The 23403-nt window shown below is 31.7% G+C and overlaps 3 protein-coding genes across 7 annotated transcripts in view; 2 read left to right on the top strand and 1 right to left on the bottom strand.

The window, feature by feature from the left end:
- Window positions 1–1798, top strand: part of LOC148624002 (uncharacterized) — a 2657-nt gene extending 859 nt beyond the window's left edge. The window contains exons 2-3 of the mRNA XM_088566405.1: window positions 187–462; window positions 762–1798. Of these exons, the coding sequence (XP_088422531.1) occupies window positions 228–462; window positions 762–979 (453 nt within the window). The 5' untranslated portion in view covers window positions 187–227 and the 3' untranslated portion in view covers window positions 980–1798. The remainder of the gene's footprint in view (window positions 1–186; window positions 463–761) is intronic.
- LOC148624001 (prostaglandin reductase 2-like) overlaps window positions 1–2600 on the bottom strand; it is a 17381-nt gene extending 14781 nt beyond the window's left edge. For 2 of the 4 annotated variants that reach the window (XM_088566400.1, XM_088566403.1), the window contains exon 1: window positions 2541–2600. In XM_088566400.1, the coding sequence (XP_088422526.1) occupies window positions 2541–2580 (40 nt within the window). In that variant the 5' untranslated portion in view covers window positions 2581–2600. Of the gene's footprint in view, window positions 1–2286; window positions 2419–2540 lie in introns of those variants that run through there. The other 2 variants (XM_088566401.1, XM_088566402.1) reach the window with 2 other exon arrangements.
- Window positions 2592–23403, top strand: LOC148624000 (ribosome biogenesis protein NOP53-like). Of its 2 annotated transcripts, none has more exons than XM_088566398.1 (14): window positions 2592–2786; window positions 4937–5010; window positions 5264–5348; window positions 7046–7236; window positions 9021–9070; window positions 9926–10021; window positions 10742–10852; window positions 15195–15356; window positions 15594–15649; window positions 16087–16206; window positions 16542–16608; window positions 19250–19326; window positions 20587–20643; window positions 23328–23403. In XM_088566398.1, exons 1-14 carry the CDS (start codon window positions 2629–2631, stop codon window positions 23332–23334), a joined length of 1311 nt encoding a protein of 436 aa, XP_088422524.1. In that variant the 5' UTR covers window positions 2592–2628; the 3' UTR covers window positions 23335–23403. The 2 variants fall into 2 exon arrangements, with proteins under 2 accessions (XP_088422524.1, XP_088422525.1); XM_088566399.1 differs by having other exon boundaries at window positions 4937–5014; window positions 5268–5348.

Here is a 23403-nt window from a genome sequence, read left to right as displayed (position 1 = left end):
GACTCAATCGCTTGTGTGTGGACTCCTGTATCTGGGTCAACAAAGTTGACTGAGTGGTTGACAGTCTTATGCTCAAGGCCTAGTTGTTGTTGAATTTGGTTGTAGGCTCTGAGTATATGATCGAACCTGGTCTGGCAACTTTAGCAATGATTGGTAGTAGTGTGGCCTTGTCTCTTTCCTCAACAGTCTCCATGTAGGTGATAGCTGGTTTGGTCGATGTGTCTGCAATGCCAAAGACCCAAATCTCGTTTGACAGACGGCGACCTCTCTGGTACTTTGATTTGTGGTTTACCTCGCTCACCAAGGCAAAAGACATAGCTACAACACACTGGAGGAACCACTCAGCCACGTATGATGCCAACAGAGCTGTGCAGTTACCCAGTGCCAACCCAGGAACTGGCCACACAGTGAATAGGAAACGCACAGAGATGGAGACTCAGTACCAGTACAGGAAGCGACATCGTAAGTACTGCAATACTGATGTATAATTTTTATATCATTTCATTGAAGTAAAAGTATGATTATAAACGTCAAATAATTTGCCTTTTCGTTTCATATAAGTAACTATTATTACATGGAGTTCTGCATACGTCCTTTTCTGTAATAACACATAACTACTTCTGAGTTACCAATGCAAATTAAGGAAGAATATAAATGTATATAGAGTAAATGTGCACTAGATCATAATGGTATGTCCTCTATAAATACGTTTTAAACCGTAGGTATAATTATTATTTATCTTTTACTTTCTATCATTTCAGAGTCAGAGGATACAGAAACCAACATGGCAATGGAGAAGGCAGACAGAGCACTGCAAGTGAAGGACATCATGAAGAACATCAACAGATTGGCAAAAGAAGAGTTAAGAAGACGTATTACAGAGAAGAAAGACATTTTGGAAGAACTGGACGAACACCCAAAGACCACTGAACAGATGAGATTGTCACTTTTGGCCGTAGAAGTTTATGAACGCTTTTGATTGTAATATTGTTATATGTATGAAATGTATTGTTTTTATTGTGTGTGTGTCTATACTTTTATTATTTAATTATTTTTAGTGTGATGTATAATTTTATTGTAGTGCTTTATGTATAATTTTATTTGATTGTAGTGCTTTTATTAGTATAATTTAATTTGATTGTAGTGCTTTTTTGTAATTTAATTTGATTGTAGTGCTTTTTGTGTAATTTATAATTTAATTGATTTATGTATAATTTATAATTTGATTGCTTCATGTATAATTCTATTGTCGCTATGATTCACATGTGTTTTTGTAAATAAATCTTATCAACAAGAAGAGTTATCAATTTATTTTTTCATTTAAAAAAAAAAGGCATACTGGAATCGAGCTGCAAAACTCTGATAGGGGGAACCAACAAAACAACATGCAACAAAATTCCGGAACAAAATAAACAATGCATGTGCAATAGATACAAAATATAAAAATAGAGTAACATTAATATAATATACATGCAGTAAAATAGAAACAAAATGAACAATCTGTAATAGATACTTGTTAGTATATACAGATACAATCATAGTTAGTAATAAACTGTTCCCTCCTTAGTATTGTTAACAATCAATAGTATTGTGAACAATACTTAGTATTGTTTACAATACTCATATACAAGTATTGTGGTCTTTTAATTTTTTCAGAACAATACTCGTATATTAATTATATACAAGTATTGTGCACAATACTCGTATACGAGTATTCTTGTCGCCAAGTTCAAATGATCCCAGCAGCCAGGTTATATTCCTAGAATTTCTTTTCTCACTAAGGATAGATTTCATTTGAGTGTTAGGGAATTTTCAGTTTTTAGAAACTTTTTCATAGGACTTGTTATTCATTTGAGATAAATTTCATTTATTATGTTACTTATGTATATTTATTTTGAGGTTCTATTGATGTATAGAACAAGATACTTTGTGGAGTTTTCTTTCATTTTTTCAGAATACCTTGATCATGAAAGCTTAATGGGCTAGATCATTGCTTATTGGGTCTGGATTACCTGTGGACCCTTATTAGTCTACAGGAGCAGGTGAGGTGGGTTATATATAGGTTTTGTTTGAATTATGAACTTTTTACATAATGAAATTGAATTTTCAGAGCAGCAAAATATCAAAAATAATAAATATTATAACTATTCAAAATTTGCTAGCCCCATTTTCCCTCTGAATCAAATGGTTGTGCCAAATGTTTCTAGATAAGTAAATGATGCTTGCCCTACGGGTGCACCTAGTCCATGCTCCAAGTTTTTAGTGGAGTCCAAGTTGCTCACTTACTTTTGTTACATTGTAAGTTTAATTTTGGTTATTTTATGTTCTTTGTTGTGTTTGTCTGGTCTTTTTCCCTGGGTTACATTCTTTTGATTTCCGCTAGTTCCCTTGATTACTCCTACAGGTAAACAATATTCGACCGAAATTCACCGTTTAAATAATTCAGAAATATTGTTTAATTCGCATTGATTTAGCGAGTTACTTCAAAATAATTTTGGAAAAATGTGCAAAGATGCAAATTTTGTTAATTCTAGATTTACCGGGCTTTGAAGCGAAGACGACTTTGTGGTTTTCAGTCATATTTTCGTAATTTTGTCTTTCTAAGAGAAGATAACTCAATGTCAACAGATGCACGTGGAATTGGAAAGCAGTCAAGACATGGAACGGACACAAATAAGTCGGAAGAAACTGAAAATAAGCAAAAACAGAAAGAAAGGATGGAAGAAGACCGACATAACAGAAGTTGAAGACTTTCTAGAAGACCAGAGACTGCAAGAAAGGACAGGGTATAAAACTATAAGTTAATAATGTTTATCTGCATCTCACGACACAGCATAACATTGTAGTTCTATAACATAAAACCACGCATTTTATGTTTATCTTTCATACAAGGTACAGGCATCTTAAACAAAATGTTTTCATCGGATACTTTCCGTTTATAGTCGATCGCATTTTGACTATAATCAAAAAATGAAAATATCCGATGAAAACATGAAAGATAAACATAAAATGCGTGATTTTATGTTATAGATTTATGTTATAGAACACAGAATTTTATATACACAACATTGGTGACTACTCGTCGTGTGCAGTGCTAAAAGACGATATACATTAAAAATAATTTAAGCAAATGACTTCTTGAAAGACAAAAAAGTGTACTAAAAAACTAATTTTTTATAGATATTCTGACCCAGGGCCTTGATCAACTGATAATTATGGATTAAAGGAAAAACATAATTTGAAGTAGCTGGTTCTGGCAGTAATTAGTTGGTATTGTAATATGATAGTTTTACTTGCAGGTTTATTGAGTGATTTAGCCCTGGGGTTTTACTGATTTCCTAACCCAGAGTTTGGGCTTCCCCCATCCCCCTACAAGCCCAACAACCATGCGAGAAACTCATATTACAAAATGTGGTTAATCTTGCTGTCAGTGAAAAAGCTCTGTGAATGTTAATGATAATTGTGGATTTGTACTAGCAAAGATAAATGGAATTTACATTTACTTTTATTTTGAGTTGCATGGTTGGGGAGTGAGGTAGAGTTTTATGTCCACTGCAATTTATATCTGTCTCTGCTCAAGTTTTTTTTTACTTTTTGTTTAATACAAGAAAATGCATATTGTTGTAATATTTATTACACTATACTATATTGTTTTTCCTCAAATCACAGTCAACCTTTGGTTTGAAGACCCGTGCAGGTCCGGGTGTCAAAAGAATAGGCCTGCAGCAGCGCTAAGCTTGTCGTAAAAGGCGACTAAATAGTGCTCAGAAACCTAGCCAGAAGCTAGGACGCTCAGCCCACAGAGCAACTGGGATGTGTGCCCCAGGTGGTGGAATGGGTTACCCCTGGGGTGTTACATGCTGTGGTTGTCAGGCTATAATACGGAAAACCTGACCGCAAACCATAGTGGTGCACCATGTTGGGAAAGATGCCACGTTCCTCGCACGTTAAAGAACCCTGCTGTGGTATTCGATAGGAGTAGGAACCTTTGCGCTCCGCTACAGGAGGCTAAATTACCCGATCTTACCCATCCCCCCTTTTTCCAGTGGCAATCAAAATTTGTTATTCTTGTGACCCATCCTTTTTTTTTCATTTCATGTTCATTATATCATCCATTTCATGTTCATTGTCTGAATATAGCTGAAATATTGCTGCTCGGACGTTAAACCCCAACAAACAAACAAACTTTGGTTTGAAAGTCATATCAGGTAATAACATTAAATAAAGTGAAAAAAATAGACTGACATGCTCTGTATGAAATTTATAAAAAAAAAAACACAAAAAAACACAAAAAAAACATTTGATTCACAAGTATGTACTACATATATGAAGGTATAACATTTTTGAATAAAGGTACAGCCAAACTTTGATTTTTAAAGGAGTTTTTTTACAGTGGTAGAAACGTAGAACATTTACATGTGCCCAGTATTTTTAGCCTTGTTATTACATGTATAAACATACTAAAAATATAAAGTGGTGGTATTAGGCTAAATAAAATTGATCAATATATTCCCATCCTCTCCAGCCAATAAAAAATGACTAAAATATAAAAAAAATTGGGGTAGGAATTTCAAAATCAGGATTTTTTTTGTGTCAATTTATAGTATTAAGATACTGTAATACACAAATTTTTCATCTCTTGGTGACTTAAGTGATGTTTCTTCTATGAAACTGATGTAGCTAAGGATTAAGAACATATCTTTACTTTAATTACTAAATATCTGATAAGAAATAAAAAAATAAAATCCTCCCTACCACCCAATATTTTTTGTGAGGGTTGGATGAGAATCTACCATTTAAGATTTCTTAGGGAAAAAAGGTTTTACAAAATGAAAAAAATAACTTGAGTGGATTAATGTCAGTCACTATGAAGATATTCTGTATTTTGTGGTACATTAGGTGTACATGTAGTTGAACATATATCTTTTTTTTGCAGAGGCTTAGTTGCAGAGAAAAAGGATGAACAGCTATTTGTTGTTGATAAAGTACCAGAAGAGGAACATCAGACTGGCAAGTATTTTTTCTAGTTACTTCGTTACACATACCACATCACATACACACTAGTTAGTTACTATTAACTAGTATCAATACTATGTATTATTAACTGTAGATTCATTCAAACACCAGAAAAAAAGACCTTTTTATATTCACACAAAATTTCACTTAGTTGGCATATACATGTAGGGCAATTTTTTAGGGCTTAGAATGATGATAAATCTTTTGTGCTTTTCAATTATCAGATAATTCTGCTATTTTTTGGTAGGGAGGAAAAGAAAGAAAAAAGATTTGAATACTTTGAAATGTCATTCAAATCTACGTCTTGATCCCAGAATAAAACCAGCTAGAGTGTAAGTATTGAAGTCATTATAGACCAAGAATTAAAATATTTGTTTCTAGTTTACTCCTCTGCTTAACTAGGGTTGGTGATCGGAGATTTTAACAGCCTTGACTACTCTTATAAGTCTTAACACTGACAGGATTGGAAAGTAGATAATACGATTTACACTTTTGTAGAAATTACTGTTGGGAATGGTTCTAATATGCGTACTGTGCATATTATTTACCCTTTAAAACATGTACAATAATCTTATGGTAAGAAAGAAATGATTTTGCTCTATCAGCTAAAACACAGCACATAACTTTTTTTTTACCAACTTACCATCTTACTTTCACAAATTGTTTCATCGTGAAATGACAGAAATAAATCTATCAGTTATTTGGTAATAAATATCCAAGTATTTGGCTTTGTATTTTATAAAGGCCAGTGAAACATTTTTTTTAACCATATGCAATTTTGATTCATCCAAAACAAAAACTGTAGTCATATGATATGTTATGGCAATATTGCCATCAATGTTCTCCCTGAAATTTACAGATAGTACCCTGGTAACCCCTGAATTTCTATATATCATCTTGGATCTAAAAATTCTAGCATCACAAGGAAGTTCTTTTCGGATAACATCCTGGTAAAAAATATAGCATCAGGGCAATCTGATGAGATAAGGCCCTAGGGAGACACTGGCCATTGTTGGTATTATCAGAATAAGATTTGTAAACTTGAGAGGCTAAAAACAAGCATTTTCTGGTTTCCAGGCAATAACTTTAATAAAATAAAAGAGAGTTGATCTCTATATATGTGTACCACACACCTCTACACCATGATAGGAAAGTCTGATTTAGTGTAAGAGTCAGAGCCTAATAGAGGTAAAAAAACAACCATTTTCTATAACTTAGTATAAATTGTTTATTTCTTAATTCAGTGATTGAATTAGTGTCTTCACTCTTCAATTAAGTTAAAATTTAACTCTGATGATTTCATAAAAAAACTGAATTATTGGAGTTTTTAAAATGATGGATATAAGAGTACATTTAGATTATGTATTTTTGACCTTTTTTTTCCAAGTTAGTCCACATGGAAATCCTAGGAATCTGAAATTAAACTATAATTTTTTTTCCATGAATGCCTCAGTGGTCTCAAGGAAGCATGCTTATCTTGAATATGGGAGGTTGTGGATTCAACCCTTTGGCTAGGCCACACCAAAGACTTAAGAATTCTGCTTCTCTGCCAAGTATGCATTGTTTAAGGGGACAGAGTGTCGACTGGTTGGCTCGGAGTTAGAATAATGAATATCCGGCTCAGTGTGTTGGTCTAGTACAAAGCAGGATCTGTTCGATTGGTCAATTATTATAGTCCTAAAATGTATGAAATATTTGCCATAGGACTTTAAACCAAAATCAGTCTGTCAGTCATTCTGGGAATTCTGAATGTAAATCATCTCTACTGTAGAAACATTGTTTCTTTATTTGTTTTACTAAAGGTTAATTTCTGAGATTGTAAGAATGTATGAAAAGTCAAAATATGAAAGCCAAAGTAACAGAGAAATTCGGTTTACTTTTGATATCATCATCTATGGTATATTTTATAAACTTTAAAGACTTTAATCATTGTGTACATTTTTTATCAGTGTATACTATGGTATATCTTGATGTTTTGAAATCTTTTTTGCTGTTATAGTTCATCAACATGAATTCTTTGAATTTTTAGAGCCCATAATATTAGACAACAGACTTTAGATAAAAGACATAAACAAGTAGTTGAAAAAATAAGAAGTGGAAGGAAAACAAAAACAGAGATAATAGCAGAAAAACAGAGGAAGAAAGCACAATTACAGAAAAGACAGATAACTAAGTCAGAACATCGTCTTTTTCAAGTACAGTATGATTTATGGGGTTCTGGTAAGTTGATATGACTACCTGGTAAATGCCAATGAGGCCTTTTTTTTATTTGTATGAAGAAGTCTAGTCAATGATAATGTATGCACTATTCCAAGTTGTCCTGTTTTTTATGTTCAAAATAACTCCTATGATTTAAATTTAAAGAATTACTCCAATCCAAAAAAAAATCTGTAGATTGTGAATAACATTAAGGTTGTGCCTTTCGTGCATTTGACACTTTTTCATACAATGTATATAAGTGGGAAAAAAATTAAGGTTGTGATGAGGTTGATTAATAATGCAACAAGCTATTGATCTTAGCATCATATGAGGAATCTACAATTGAGTTAGATCAAACTTGGTACTAACTCTGTCTATTAACAATCTAGTATACTCATTTTGAAAGTCAAAGTCAAAGGATCTATTACATCAATGTATTTTTATATCCCTGCTCACAAAGTGGGGATATATAATAATAAGGATGTCTGTTCAGACTTCCATAGGGCAGGGATACCATTCTATATTGATAATAAAGAGTGCCTGTTTCTTGATCTTCATATTCATATCATTTAATGGTAAACTTAATACTAAAATTTACGATAAAAACGGATGATTTTTCATTCCCTATTGTGAACTATCCATTTGTAGATGGTGACATTCCCTTGTCATCATCATTTGGTGTTTACATATCACAATTTGTTCAATTTGTATATGTAACAAAGTTTCAGATTTTAATAAAAGAAATCTTCATATTGCAGAGAAATAACTACATCAAGGGTTTCAATACCACAGGCTTATAAAAACATTCACAAAATTTTTCAACTGATATGAGGAACTCATTCTCAAGTACAGATGTACTTGTTTACGATTAATACATGCCAGTATCTCCCACCATATATCTTATGCTTCATAAAGCATGGAAAGCTCAATATTAACCCAGCAAGTAGACTAAACCATTAAGTAGGCTAATTCATGAGGAATATAGTTATGATATTGTTGTCAAATCAATGATGATAGCATTTTTTTGTATTACCTTGAATCGCTCATAGGGTCTTAACATAGAAACTAACACACTATATTTAAAATCAGTTTTTTTGACATGACATGGGTTGTGTCCTTGTGACTTATGATGTACTGTGGCTTTCAAGTTGCCATGGGAAGAATTGGGATTGATTTTACATACAATGAGGACAAGGAACAAGGAACTCAGACCTTTTTGAACTGATTTTTAGGTACATGTATATGTTTAATTATGGCCTCTCTATGTCTTGTTTCATTTTCACTTTCATTTTACTTTTATGTTTTGAGAGTATATAGAGGCAAATATTCACTGTACCTGTGTATAATGTTGTTTTTGGGCCAGCTGCAGCCTGCCAAATGGTGTGAGGGTATCCTTGTCGTTAATGGGTTGCCTTGAGCTGACATTTTTCCTTTGGTGGGGTTGTGGTCTCTTTGAAATATTCACCATATCAACTCACCTGATAGCTTATCTGTTACTCCTCTTTCACCACTGAACAAAATGTAACAGTGTCATTTTTTAAACATATTCCCATTGTGCACCTCCTATTTATTAGAATCTGACCCAAATCTATTAGTGTCATAAGATGCATGCTATCCAATGAGGGACTCTTGGTATCAGTTAAGTGAGCATTGCTCAGATTTCAAGTTTATGTAAGTAGTTAAGTCCTGATATGGAAAGTATGATTAAAGGCTTGTGTACATTGTCTGTTTGTGCCATAACTATACACTATAGGTGCACTAAACTTTAAAAGCTGCTCAGTATATCAGTAATATTTTTTTTGTAGAAAGCCCACCAGAAGATGAACACATACCTGTGAAAAAACAGAAATTGAATGTAAGATTGTTAAAAGTAATTATTGGTGCTAATTATCCCTTTCATAACTCAAACCTTTTCAAAAGTTTGTTATGTGTAAACTGATAATCACAAAGGTAAATTCAATATCATGATGATGGTGAAGCATATATGATCTTTTATTGCTGAAGAGACAATTTAAAAAAAATGGTTTTAAAATTCAGAAGTAGATCTTGTAGAAACTTTGATAATGCTATATTTTAACAAAGAGTTCTAGGTGATTATGTAAGTGATCATCTGTTCTGAGGTCACAAAGTTCAGGTTGGCCGAAGTTTATGTAAACTGAACATTACCCCTTTGTCAATGGAACTTTAAAGACTGGTTAAAGAGATCCAAGGGAACAAAATAACTAGTGGAATGACTATGGTATCTGATAAGGGTAACAACAATATTATCAAGCGCTAATCTGATTCATAATCAAGTCAAGTCCAAAAATAAATCAGGCAAAATAGATATTACACTAATGGAGCAGCTGGTACCACATGGTCCTGACTTAGTACAGGCATTTCATGAAATGGTAGGTTAAATCTAGGTTTTACAGCACGCAAAACCTCCCTCTTCCATTGCAGCATCAATATACCAGTGGTGATTAAGAAGCATTTTCATGCTGAGGGATTGTTTCATGACGTGGATATGTTTACCTTTCTTTTTATTAAATGTTACAGAAATTTTCCTGTCATTATTGGGTTCTTTTTTTTTCTGTGAACAATCAACTCCTATATTTCTTCCTGTTAATATTTATGCCATGTACAAAATGTTTAAAGTCACCATTTGGTCTCTGGTCATATATTCATATGTGTTTTATAAAGAAACACCCTGGTTTCTATTTGATTGTAGATACCGAGACGTCACATGGTTAAGCCAACAGATGTTTCTAATGTAGAGATACCTCATCCTGGAGCATCGTATAATCCTGCTTTAGATGATTATCAGGTAAAAACAAATCTTAACATGATGTAATTGTAGCATTACCATAACAGTACAGTTGTGTTAATTATGACCATATAACTTGGATTTATTGGTAATGTAAACTTTTACCTTATTCTGCATTTTGTTAATACACTACAAATAATATCAAAACATCCAGTATGTCCCTGTGACAGTCCTATGCTTGGTAGTATTTTGTTCCTTTTAGTTTTGTATCCATAATTATGTTTAGAAGGTAAGCATTTGATGCTGCAATTTGTTGGGGATGGCAAAGGAATGACTGTAGAATTACAGTCTTGATTGGCATGCTTTTATCCAGGAATACAGATAAACAAATTTTGGCAGATTCTCAAAAAAAAAAAACAAATCCATGATTTTTATGTCATTGAAAAGTAGAAGAAAGAGAGAATAACATGTTCAATCAAGAGTGTTTTGAATATGTTTGTAACAGTGGTTGTGTAAAAGTAGAAACCATTATGTAAGTGAAGGAGTTACTTTAAACAAATTTTATTAAAGAAAATAAAATTAATAGCTAAAAAAATAAAATTCCAAGTTGATTGTTAGGCATTCCAAATATCATGATTTTTAGACTCTCTTAACTATTTAAAGATTGATTCTTTTAATGTAGTATTTCTTGCCATTATAACACTAATTATATTTTAATTTAAGTTTCAGTTTGATAAATTTGAAATTTTTCACATGTTCTATTTCATTTTTATTGAATAGGAGCTGTTAGCAAAAGCACATAATGTTGAATTGAAAAAGGCAAGAATAGAAAGAAAAACATTTAATGCCTTGGAAGCAAAGTTTAAGGGTTTGGATGCTGCTGAGTTACAGGTGAGAGTTGACATATTGTTATAAATATTGTTTTATTTGACTTGTCTTGTATATGTTGGAATTTTATAGTTAAAACAAAGGACCATGTTCAAATAAACTTTGGAAACTTAAGTTTGAAGCTCTGCTGTTGTTATGATAACAATGAGGTTGTTGACACTTGATCTATAGTCTGTTCTATAAATCTCCTCATGTAATGCATCCAACATTAAACTGTGTATCGACAGTATTTCTGGATAAAATGGACTAAAAAATTCTTTTAAATAATTTTTTAAAAATATTTTATTCCAAATGCATCTGCAATCGTTTGTTAATATTAATTGTAAAAATTACAGGTAAACTTTTCCTTTTTGCATATTTAGAATAGGCTACTGAACAGGTCAACATAAACAAAGCCTGTCCTCATTGCAATAATAGCAACATAAGAAAACAAAGTTGAAACTTCAGTTGGTATAAGCATGGTCAATTGTTTAAGGTAGATAGTATCTAATATTTCTAGTATATAGATTTTCCTAGTTCTTCTCAAAGATGACCTTGAATGAACATATTTAAGTGTGTAATGTAAATAATATAGGTGTTGATTTTGAGATAATTGACCCTTAATAAAGGCAATATTTTACAACATGTTATATTGTATAAAATTCTGTAGGGAAGTTTTCCTTTTTCACAAACTATTTGTGAAAAAAACTATTCTTTTTCAAAAACGTGGCGTATAGAATTTTTTTAATAAATTTATTTGAAGAACACTTAAGTTACTTCTTTGTCTTATTTCATAAAGAAGATTGGGTGACACTGAATTCTTTTTCTTGTAATATTTATTAACTAATATTATCATTACATTTCTATAGAACATTTTCCCACCAATTATCTCTCCTTGGTAAGAATTTTTTCCACCAATTATCTCACCTTCAGAAAGGCTTGATACAATAAATGTTTGTCATTTTACCATACAAATCTTTGTGTCGAAAATTCTTTTGAAATAAATTTTAACGTATTATTTTTACATCATTTTAAGCATTGTAGTTAATTGATTATATATATGTCTATATAATTTTACAAGATGACAGAAATGAATGATCTGTGTAATAGATATGATCTACCTTAACTATAAGTTTATCTTATTTTAAAGTACCATTCCATAAAATATTAAAAATTGTGTGTCACATGATATAAATCGATTCCCTATTCTTATGTATTTTTGTGTTTGTTTTTAACATTACATTTCATATTTATGAAGTTTTCTGATTTTGGCACTTTTCCATCAAAAATATTTTTTACTTAGAATGGTCTGTGATTAGAAGATATTCTTTGTGAAATGTTTTTATTGTAGAGGGAAAGCCTTTGAAAAAATACACATTTTAAAATAACTGTGGATTTGTTTCTCAGTTTGATTTGTTATACTGAATTATCTTCAGAATACAGTTAATACTACTATCCTGCTGTTTTAAGATATTTTTTACTAAGTAGAGAACAATAATAAAGGGATATAATTCATTAAAAGCACTACTAATTAAATGTGTTATACAAGATCAACTATCTGTATATCTTATTGATACTTGCTATTATTTCAATTCTTTTATGCGAACATTTAAGGCAAGCAAATTATATTATTATTTATAACTGGGCATGTGCTATTTCATATATATATATATATTTTTCCACCTCTTGGCATCTGTTGTCATTTTCTTCTAACATCTCTGAAACTACTTGACATATTTTAATGAATATTGGCACAAAATCTGCACTTGGATTTATGATCCACTATAAAAACATAACCACCAATGTGACCATGTCTATTTATAGAACATTGGGTAAAGCCCCTTATTTAGGGCAGTAGACATTACAGCGCATTTCAAAATTTTCATGTGGACATTTTAGCACTATGACATAAGGATTTTTTATCACCTTTTACCTGTATGAATTTATCTTTATACCTCTACCCAACATTGATCTTGTACCCCAAGCTTTATGATCCACCCATATTTATACATGTATGGTGAACAAAAGTCATCCGCTTATTTATTATATCATAGACAAAATAATTAAGATCTAACCCACTAGCTACATTCATATGGAAAACTTTTTTTATTTCCCTTTTTCTCAATCGAGACAAGACCAGGAACAGTTTATGACAGACCTTTATCAAAGTTACGTTACATTAGTTCATTATACATGATTTAAGTATCAAGCCCATGTTGATTTGAAATCTATAAGTTACCAGATTTTAGATGTAAATAGACATCCACACTTTTGTGCTTTATATCATTTTAAACATATTACATATTTTATATGATTAAATATAAATGATAAAAGATATGTATATTTACAGATTTTAGATAAAAGTTCTATGAATATCTGGCCCTAAAAAGTTGTGCAAGTCAGCATTAAAATGTCCACTTTGTTGGCGCTAAAAAGTCCTGAAATATTTCAATGTATATCTCAAACACAATGAATGATATAGAATAGTGAAGGTAGCCTGCTTTCTTTTGCTTACAGAGCTCTCCAAAAATTTCCATTGGTGGAAGGTGTAAGATGATCTCCTTGTCAATGAACTATTGCCATCATTGTCATCAGTTGTCATTGTCTAACAATTTTTCAAAACTCTTCTCCTCTGACACTACTTGACCAATTAGAGCCAAACATAGTATGACTGTTCCTTAAAGTATCCTGCTTAGAACTGATTTGGGAATTTTTTTATGTCAGAAAAATGGCTACCATTACTAAAACAAAAAGATAGGGGTCAGTTAGAAGTTTTTCGCATATATCTCCAAAACCATGAGGTTTAGCCATATTCTGTCACAGTAATATTGTTTAGCATGATGAAATCTATGTGTTATAAAATTTTCGTTCTAATCTGTTAATCCATGTTGAAGTTAATGCCCCTTTTCAATGTTTTTTTGCTCTATTTTATGTTATTTATTTCAAAAATGATCTCCTCTTAAACTACCAGACCTGTCAAAAATATGGCTGCCACTAACGAAAAGGATTTATATAAAAAAATACTATGAAGATAGAAAAAAACTTTTAATTGATGAAATGATCCTTATGATAAATCCTACCAAATTCTTCTTTGAGTCAAAATTGTTGAACAATTCCTTGTTATAGTTATTTCTCTTGAAATGCAAAAAATTAACCAGGTGAATGATTCAGGCTCCTGGGAGCCTCTTGTTTGCCTATATCTTGAAAATCGTAATAGACAGGAAAAAAAGCTTTCAATTGATGAAATAATCTATACTATTAAGCCTACAAAAATCTATTTGTTGAAATTGTAGGACAAACTCTTTTTAGAGTTATAGTCCTTGAAAGGCAAAAAATGACCTTTTTCAGTTTTTATACAACCACAAAAAAATAAGTGATTATAATGAATGGTGTGTCGTTGTCATCCTTTGTAGACATTTGTTTTCATGTGATAACTTGAACACTGGTTGGTTGATCTTTATAAATTCAAAACCACAAATACAGTGATTCAGGATCCTGGGAGCCTCTATCTAGTTAGAATGTATAAGCTGATAAATGCTATCTACAGAAGAGATGATATGAATTCCCCAGAAGAGAGATTATTTTCTTTTTGTAATATAGGGAGGGTAGTAAATCTTTCCTTGGTCAGATTGCATTTCACATTTCCTGTTAAAGGTGTGCTCTTTTCTGGTATAAAGAATTGTCTTTTCTAAAGAGTGCTAATGTTGGCACACAAGGTATTGTAAGGTTGTTCAATAAGGTTCATTTATCTTAAAAGGTAGTTTTAGGTTTTGATTGCTTGAAACTACAGATGCCAGTGATTTTTAAAGTTAACTGAATTTTAACAAACCGACCAATTCAGGTCCCTATGAGCCTTCAGTTTAACAAACAAGTGGTTCATTGTACCATTTTAAAAAGTAGAAAATATCTTGCTTTCTAGTGTATATTGAACTGTCACAAATGCAGCAAGGTAGGAAATCATTGTAATCTTTCTTCAATCAAATTCAATATATTTCTACCTGTGACACTAATGGTGATAGCAGATCTAGTAGCCGCTCCATTCAGTTCCTCTTTCCGTTTGTCAGCGTGACAATCACATTAATGGGTAAATTTTGTTCTCACTTTGTGTAATCTGAAACTCAAAAAGTATTAAAGACTTAGCCATTTTTGTCACTTATTATTGTGAATGGTACCGTACCTCCTATTACAGAAAAATTCGGTAATTCTTTCCATACATTTTTAGCATGTTGAACGTAGCCATTTTTTCAGCAGTATATGCTATCAACAGGACATTACATACATGAACATGTAACCTACAACATAATTCTTTAACTTGATTAGTGTGTATATACATATTTTCAAAAGATGTGTCTTGTTTATTACCTAGGAATCCTGGTTGAAAGAAATGTCTGCAGGATTAGTTGATGATAACCAAGTTGATGAAGCTGATGTTGGGGACATTGACAGAATCTCTGTTAATCCACCGGTACTGAGAGAAAACAAAAAGACTAAAGTACAGAGAAATAAAGAAAAGAAGCTGAAGCAAATGGTAAATTTACTTATCCAAAATATTTCAAAGTTGAAGTGTGGATTATGGAAGTAAAATTGGTTATATTGCTATATTTTAGACCAAGAAAATGATATGAATTTTTGTTCTGTATTGATTTGTTGCTAAACAAGCTATTTGGTACATTGACCATTATCACTTTATAGTATTGTTTATTATTAATTTTTTGTCATCTTTACCAGTTTTGTCTGATACGATATTTATTCTTTTTTCTTGTAGAAAAAGTTGACAAAGAAAGATAAAGAAAAGAAACAAAGGGATAATGCTATATTCAGGTTAATTAAAAGAAATTCATACCTCAAATTGATCAATAAAAAGAGGGTGGTAGTTAGAACATGTATCATCATGTATTTCATTGTATGAACTAGCACATTAAATATCTGGCTCAGTGTGATGGGCAATTATAAACCAGGGTCTGTTCAGTTGATCAGATGTTATTGTCCTGGAAAGAATCTGCCTTAAGACATAAGGCTACAATCAATCAATCAATGAACTATAAAAATATGCATCAATTTGCGGTTCTGACTTGGCAGTGTGCATTTTAGGGCATCAGTGACATGTTGGTACATTCTGGAACAGTCTGTTTGTAGAGCATAAAAACCCAGAAAACAAAGCTTTAAAAAATACTAACAAAAGTAAGTTTGTTTACCTTTTCCGTTTTTATTTAGCTTTATAATTGGTTGGACACCTGTATTACTATGATATCTTTTAGATTAAAATCTATAAAAGCAGAGATAAAGAAAAGTGAACACGAAGCTGAAAAGAAAGCAAAAGAGAGGTTAAAAAGAGAGACAGAAAATAAGCGCAAAACAAGAAAGATAGGTAAAATGAAGTGAGTACTTTTTTAACAGTTGTTGGAAATTATGTAAATTAATAAATTGTATTGTACATCTATATCCTTATCAAACATTTGTACCAGTTTCTTTTTTTTTTTTTTTTTTTTTTTTTTTTTTTTTTAATCATTAAGCAGTACAAACCAACTTTCACTAATTTTACTTATACTACCTTCAGAGACAAACCTCTTGTTACAAACTATTAAAGAAAAATAAATTTGTGGTTCACTTGGAATGAACCACACATTGGTAAGTACCCTTGTATTTCACGTTGTGCAGCTTGAATGAATTGAAAATGAAAAATTTTAGAAATTTGAATTATATCTTTTGATAGATTTGAAGAACCAAATATAGAAATTAAGCTAACAGATGAATTAGAAGGTTCCTTGAGGTTGTTGAAGGTAAGTGGCCATTTTAAAGTGACAATTTGTAAACAAGTACTGTGAGAGTACCATTGTTCATGGGGTACCAATTTTCATGGTTTTCGTGGGTTGTTTAAACCATGAAATTTGGTTCCCAAACAAAAGGTAATTCCCATTGATGTGTATACTGCAAACCTCAAATCCACAAATTTAAGAATCCTCGAATTTGTGTTTCGTCCCTAATCCACGAAAATTGGTATCCATGAATTAAAGTACTTTCACAGTACACTTTTGGGTAAAGATTAGGTTTGTCAAATCATCTTTAATTACTAATCGGTTAACCGGTTGACTGGTAGATTTTGTTAACAAGGCAATTTCAACTAGGAATTTCCATTTTGATTGATATGTAAAATATGCATATTAGTTGATTAAACTTAATATATATGTCTGACAAATGAAGCATAAGATAATGCATGAACAAATGAAATGAAAATGTGATTGCAAGTGTCTGCATGTCAGAGTCTAAGTCATCAGTTTTAGTATCTGAAATATAGTTTTTGTTCAAGAAAATTATTGGATCGAATATAGATTATGACAGCCAGTTTCTTAATTTCGTAACACGGAAATAAGTGTTCTGGCGGGACTGAGGTTGCTGGAATTCTCAAATACTGACAGACAAAGACTGATATAATGGATTATTTTGCAAAAAGTTTCATTCCACAATTAGAGTGGGGATTTTTCATGCACTGCATGCTTTTTCTTATACAGTAAGTTCACAGATTTGTTCATTGATGACTGTGTTGCTCCTCTAAAACTGCATGACCAATTAGAATGAAACTTGGCATGAATGTTTCTAAGGGTATCCTGCACAAACTGATTGTTTAAAATTCTTGAAATTTTAAAAACATGGACACTGTTACTAAAAATAGAACATAGAGGTCAAAATACAGTTTTTTGCAAATAACTCAAAAAGAGTTCCATTTAGAAAAAAAATGTACAATGGTTTTATTGTTCACCATCAGAAGACGAACATATGCTGAAATTTTTAAAATGATTCATCACCTAATGTAGGAGTAATGGCCCTGAAACAGATTTTTTTGTTGTTTTTCACATGTACAACTTTGGAAATCTTCTCCTGTGAAACCATGCAACAAAAAATTTAATTGAAGTTCGCATAGTAGTTTATAGGGTATTCTCACAAATTGTTACTAAAAATAGAACATAGGGTAAAAATAGTTTTTCGCAAATAATTCAAAACACTTGAATTTAGCAAAATTAAAACATAGGGTTAAATTGTTCACCATCAAAGACATATCTGTGCAAAATTTTCCAAAATTATTTGTCACCCAATGTAGGAGTAATGGCCCCTGAAACAATTCCTTTGTTGTTTTTCACATGTACAAGTTTGAAAATCTTTTTCTTTTAAACCATGCAACAAAATTTAATTGAAGCTGGCATAATAGTTTTTAAGTGTATCCTGTTTTTTGCAAATAACTCAAAAACAGTTGAATTTAACAAAATTCTAACAAAGGGATTAATTGTTCACCATCAGAAGACAGACCAATATATAAATTTTCTAAATGATTTGTCACCCAATGTAGGAATTATGACCTCTGAAACAGATTTTTTTTTTTTTTTTCTTATGCACATCTTTTAATATCTTTTTATCTGAAACCATGCAACAAAATTGAATTCAAGTTAATATAATGGTTCCTAAGGCTACCTGCACAAACAGATTATTAAAACTTTTCATCAGTTGAGAAACATGGTCGTTATTAATAAAAATAGAACATAGGAATCAAAATGCTTTTTTTTTCTATTTTTCCTTAACTATTGAAGAATGAAAGATGAAAGCTACTCATAAGGTTAACATGATATTCTGAATTGACTGGCAGTATTGAAATTTTTGTTAGGCACCCATTTTCAGAATGGCTGCCAATTTACAGCCATTTTTACCAGTTGCAAGGATTCCAATGATTTTTGGTTTCTCCAGGAGACCTGGTATTTTGAGTTGAATGGTGATGACAAAATTTGTTCTGGGTGACCATTTTCAAAATGGCTGCCATTTTCCTGTTATTTTGTACACTTGCTTTAATTTCAATAATATTAATTTTTTATATAGTAAACATGGTCTTGTGAGTTGAAGTGATGATGAAAATGTTGTATAGCCATGATTTAACTTCATTTTATGTTCTTTTCCAGCAAATTTATTGTGGGCTAATGTCCCTTCACATTTGGTGGGATAACAGGACATGGGGTACTCCTGCCCAAATTTTTTAGACATTTTAAAACACTTCGAAGGCATTTCCAACATTTCACAATGCCTTAGGTACTCAGTTGAACTTGCAGCATTCATCAGTAATTTTTATGTCAGACATGGTAACAAAGCATGATACCTTTACTTACTTAGTTAATAGGGCATGATATACAAGGTGAGCGATTCAGGCTCTTCGAGAGCCTCTTGTTTGGTATTTGATATTTGGTACTTCTGAGGGTTAACCGATTAACTGCTTCCATCCCTAGTAAAGATTGAATGTTGTGTCCATAACTTGCCCCAAATTGTTTGGGGTTAATCTTCTGTGGTCATGTCAAGCTGAACACTATTAGTTATTATACTACAGATAGACGATAGTAACCAGTAACCAGCAACAACATTTCACTTTTGAATCCTTTTTTTTAGCCAGAAGGTCACTTGTTTGAAGACAGGTTTAAGAGTTTGCAGAAAAGAAGTATAATAGAGCCTAGACTACAGGCCAAGTAAGTGAAATTATCAGAATCTCTGCTATTTTAAGTTGGACATTGCCTGTTGTCCATCCTTTTTTCCATCTGAAACTAGTATGTGTGCACTTTTAAAATGTGTTTATAACCAGTAAAGACTGAAACTTCACATAAACATTAATTTGCAGGGTGCTAAACTCATCAGTCTTTTTAAAATTGGGTGTGTTTTTTTTCACAAGCATGATAATTATGTCACATTAAAATACCAAAATCTGTAGATCAAAGGTCAAAGTCTCAAACACTGAGGTCAGAAACTGAGGTTACACTTGCATAGTCTATGTAAGAATGTTGAAAATCTATCTGCTTCAGCCTTTCTAAATCAAGACCTTAAAAACATGTTTAAAAACATATGAAGATATTTGGCTAATTACATACAAGTATATATTTCAAAAATTTAGTCTATGGCAGTGAAGTTTTATAATATAGATTCTTTTTTCTTGTCTTAAGTAAATCAATTTAATGAATTTCATTTAGTAAAAAGAGCTATTAAATTTTGAGATATTTGAGTTGTTTCCCCTGTTTTAACTGATGTTATAGATGGAAGATACTTCTTTGTTTTACTCCTCCTAAAGCTGTACAAATACATTTAGGTATAATTTCTTTGTAAAATGTTTGTCCTGGTAGATTGATGTGCTCTTTACCATATTTATTGTTTTCCCTTCTTTTCATGTGTATACTGGGCTGAGTACTGGACATCTTGGCCTGCTGACATCTTGGATTGTGATCAATCTGCCCTGTAGTCCTGACTACTTGGCCTGTGAATAAAATTTTCTGGAATTTGTTTGAATTCAATAATTGGTGAATTTATTGTATAAATAGTAACTGAAAACATTTTTACAATAACTTGGCCATTTGTTTAAGTGATGAAATGGGAATCTCAGGATGTCACGGACGTTCACTGTGAATTTTGAACCAGCTAATGCTAAGAATGCATGATAGCTGGAATAAAATGCAAAGAAGTATAAACTCAATATAAAACTTCACAAATACACTTCTAAATTTTTTTTTTAATTCTTAAAAATTGTATCAATTTGAACATTCTCATTATGGGCGAAGTGGTCCCCATCTGAAATTTCAACAGGCCGAGATGTCCAAACCCCATGAAGACTATAAAAAAAATCCATACGAGGCTTATCATGTGTTTCAGTGGAGCAATTAATTATAGAAACATTTATAGTTGTGTTAACAAGTTGATATTAAATAATGAATTCAGATTTACAATTTATACTTCATTTACAGAAACAAGAGGAAATACAAGAGGAAAGTCTTTGAAAAGAGAAGTCATAGGTCAGAAGAGTAAGTTTGGGAACTAAAACTTCTAAAGCATTGTGATGCTAGTTAAGGCAATATACATTTAGGTTTGTATACTTGAATACAAGCAAACATTAAAAACACTCATTCCATATCATTCAGTGGATTTGATGTATGATATACATGAAGATAGTTGTTGTTGGATGCTTGCAAGAGTTTATTATCCAGTTAATTGTTTACAGTTTCACATTTGTTCACACTGTTAATTGTTTTTTATTCAGTTCATTTAAAGCATTAAAACTAAAATATTGTCAGGGAGGAATTCCAAGTTTTAAGGATTGATCAGTGTAATAATATTGACTTGTGGTAATGAGTGATAAAAATATTGCTGGAGAATAATGATGTCATGTGACCATGTCAAGTCCAATGAAAATACAAATGTGCTGAACATCATATCTGATATGAAATATTTTCTCACATTTGCTCTCTTGGACCATAGGCTAATAGAAACACCAAGCAAAATATTTTAAACAGTTACTTATACAGTGTGCATTTTAAAAAATTATGACCGCCAAGGGGATGGTGGTAGTGATTGGTTTGCTGTCCATGTTGAAAGCGAGGGCATTATTGGTGTTCACTGATGTCAATACTTCTTTCCTATGTGCTGTCAAAATTTAAGAATGATCAATAAATACTATTTTTTGTAATTGGTTGAAGGGACCATTCATTTTGACAAATATGATATGATAAATAATCAGTTTGGATTTGACTAATGTGAAGTATGGATCTTGTTTGCAATTTTTATTTTTTTTCAAGGAAATTTATAAATGACTCCTGTCTTTTTGCATGATTTTGAATTAAAAGTATTTCAAATGTCTAGAGGTCATAAGCAGGCAATATTATGTCAGGCCAGTCACTGTCATTTCAAAAGGGTCGATAGAAAAATTACACTGTAAAAAATTGTGCATACTAATTGATAACTTCTTGTCCAATGAAAAAAATTGCTACTTTATTTTTGTTTAAAACCTTTTACAGATGATAATGAAATCAGAAAATTTGCTCAGGATGTGAGGGACCTACAATTTATATGACCAAACAAAATTATTGTTGTATTATGGTATCATTCTGTGGTCTGTGTCATCATCCATAGACACTTGTTGTCCTGACAATGACTTGAATATAAGTGTAAAGATCTTTATGCAAGTATACCACAAGGTGCTAATCCACAAAATGAAGGCTGGAATTGATTTTGGGGGTTGTGACTTCAGCTGTTTAGGAATTGGGGCTAAAAATGAACCAGAAATGAGCATTTTTAGTTTGTCCAGGATAATAAGTTGACCATAAGTGGATGAATCTCTTTGAAATTGTAGCGCAAGGTGCAGTGCCATCAAAGAATGGATTTGATTGATTTGGGGTGGATTGGTTGTGGCTTGAACTATTTAGGAATAAGGAGCCAAAAAAGGATTAAAATTAAGCATATTTCTGATGTCCAGTTAATGACTTCACTATTAGTGTATTGATCTCTTTGACAAGGTGCCATACTACTAAAAGTATGCTGGGATCAGTTTTAGGGGTTTTGACTTGAACTGATTAGAAATTAAGGGCCGAAATAGTCCAGAAGCAAGCTTTTTTCTTGATGCCCATATCCATATGATAACTTATTATATATGGATAGATCTCTTTCAAATTGTATCATAAAGAGCCACAACACTAAAGGAAAGCTGTTATTAATTTTGAGGGTTGTCAGTGGAATAATTTGGAAATAAGGGACCAAAGGGACCACTTTGATCCTTTGTCAATTATAGATTGCTATCAAAATTCACATCTATACTTTCCCCAACTATTCAGGGTTCCACTGCTGCTGTCCTATCAAGCTCTAATCATTTTATTCTTTGATTAAACAAGTTGTAGAAAAACTTAAGAAGAGTTTTGCTCCTTATCAATTAAAATTGTTGATCAAATACTACGATGTATAACACCAGTAATTGAGTGGGTGTATTTGTAAGATTCAGGCAAAGTGGGAAAATCAGAAACAAGCACGTCAAAACCCACCATTCTGACAATATAGTTTCACTCAAGGATGCTTTCACTATTTGTAAAGACTATTATTTTGATCTCTGTATCACTGGATTTGCTCAGAAAATTTCCTATAGATTGTCAGAAAAATGAGGTTTTTGACAGAGTTATCTTCCCTTAAAATGTATATTTTCAGTGCATTTCAATGAAATAATAACGCGGTTTACCAAAATGATATGGAAAATCTTGTCTTTTATCTTTAATTCTGATGTAGCAAATAGTCAAATTAAACTTTAAAAAAAATGGTGTTTTTTTATACCATGTTTCACCTACTGCTTGATTCTTACAGGCACTGACACTTAAAGGTAAAGTTGAGACAAATAATTTATTCTACTACCATTTTGGAATCAGTGCCCTTTTAGTTAAACTAAATTTATTGAACCCAGTTTAGCAATTTAGATGCCTCTAGTACTTTGGAAATTGTCAATAGCACTATTGAAATTTACATGTTTATATAGAAAAAAAAATATTTCTGAAAGTTCTACAAGCAGTCTGACACTTTTTAAATTAGATTTTAAACATTTTTTGTTGCAGACAATCAAATCAATACTTTCTTGTAAATTAGTGTTGAATGGTTGAGATAATTTTGTGACATAAAGCACATTTGTCTTTATTGTGCCATACAATTTAGTTTTAATTCTTGTCTTTTGTAGATCCTGATAGACTATAAAGCCATATTAACTTCGAACAGAACTGTATTTATTCAATAAATGATAATAGGAAAAAGTC

This window comes from Perna viridis, chromosome 2 (assembly GCF_037379345.1).
Source record: "Perna viridis isolate PV_CMFRI_1.1 ecotype Kerala chromosome 2, ASM3737934v1, whole genome shotgun sequence".
In the NCBI taxonomy this organism is placed as follows: Eukaryota; Metazoa; Mollusca; class Bivalvia; order Mytilida; family Mytilidae; genus Perna; species Perna viridis.
The sequence above is the reverse complement of the archived record's forward strand: the minus strand, read 5'-3'. Positions and strand labels throughout refer to the sequence as shown.

Excerpts from the sequence above, each read along its gene's own strand:
- LOC148624000 (XM_088566398.1), top strand. The coding sequence starts at position 2,629 with ATGCACGTGGAATTGGAAAGCAGTCAAGACATGGAACGGACACAAATA. Across the intron at positions 15,357-15,593 it reads AAAAGAAGCTGAAGCAAATG|AAAAAGTTGACAAAGAAAGA; the intron begins GTAAATTTACTT and ends TTTTTCTTGTAG. Across the intron at positions 19,327-20,586 it reads GAGCCTAGACTACAGGCCAA|AAACAAGAGGAAATACAAGA; the intron begins GTAAGTGAAATT and ends CTTCATTTACAG.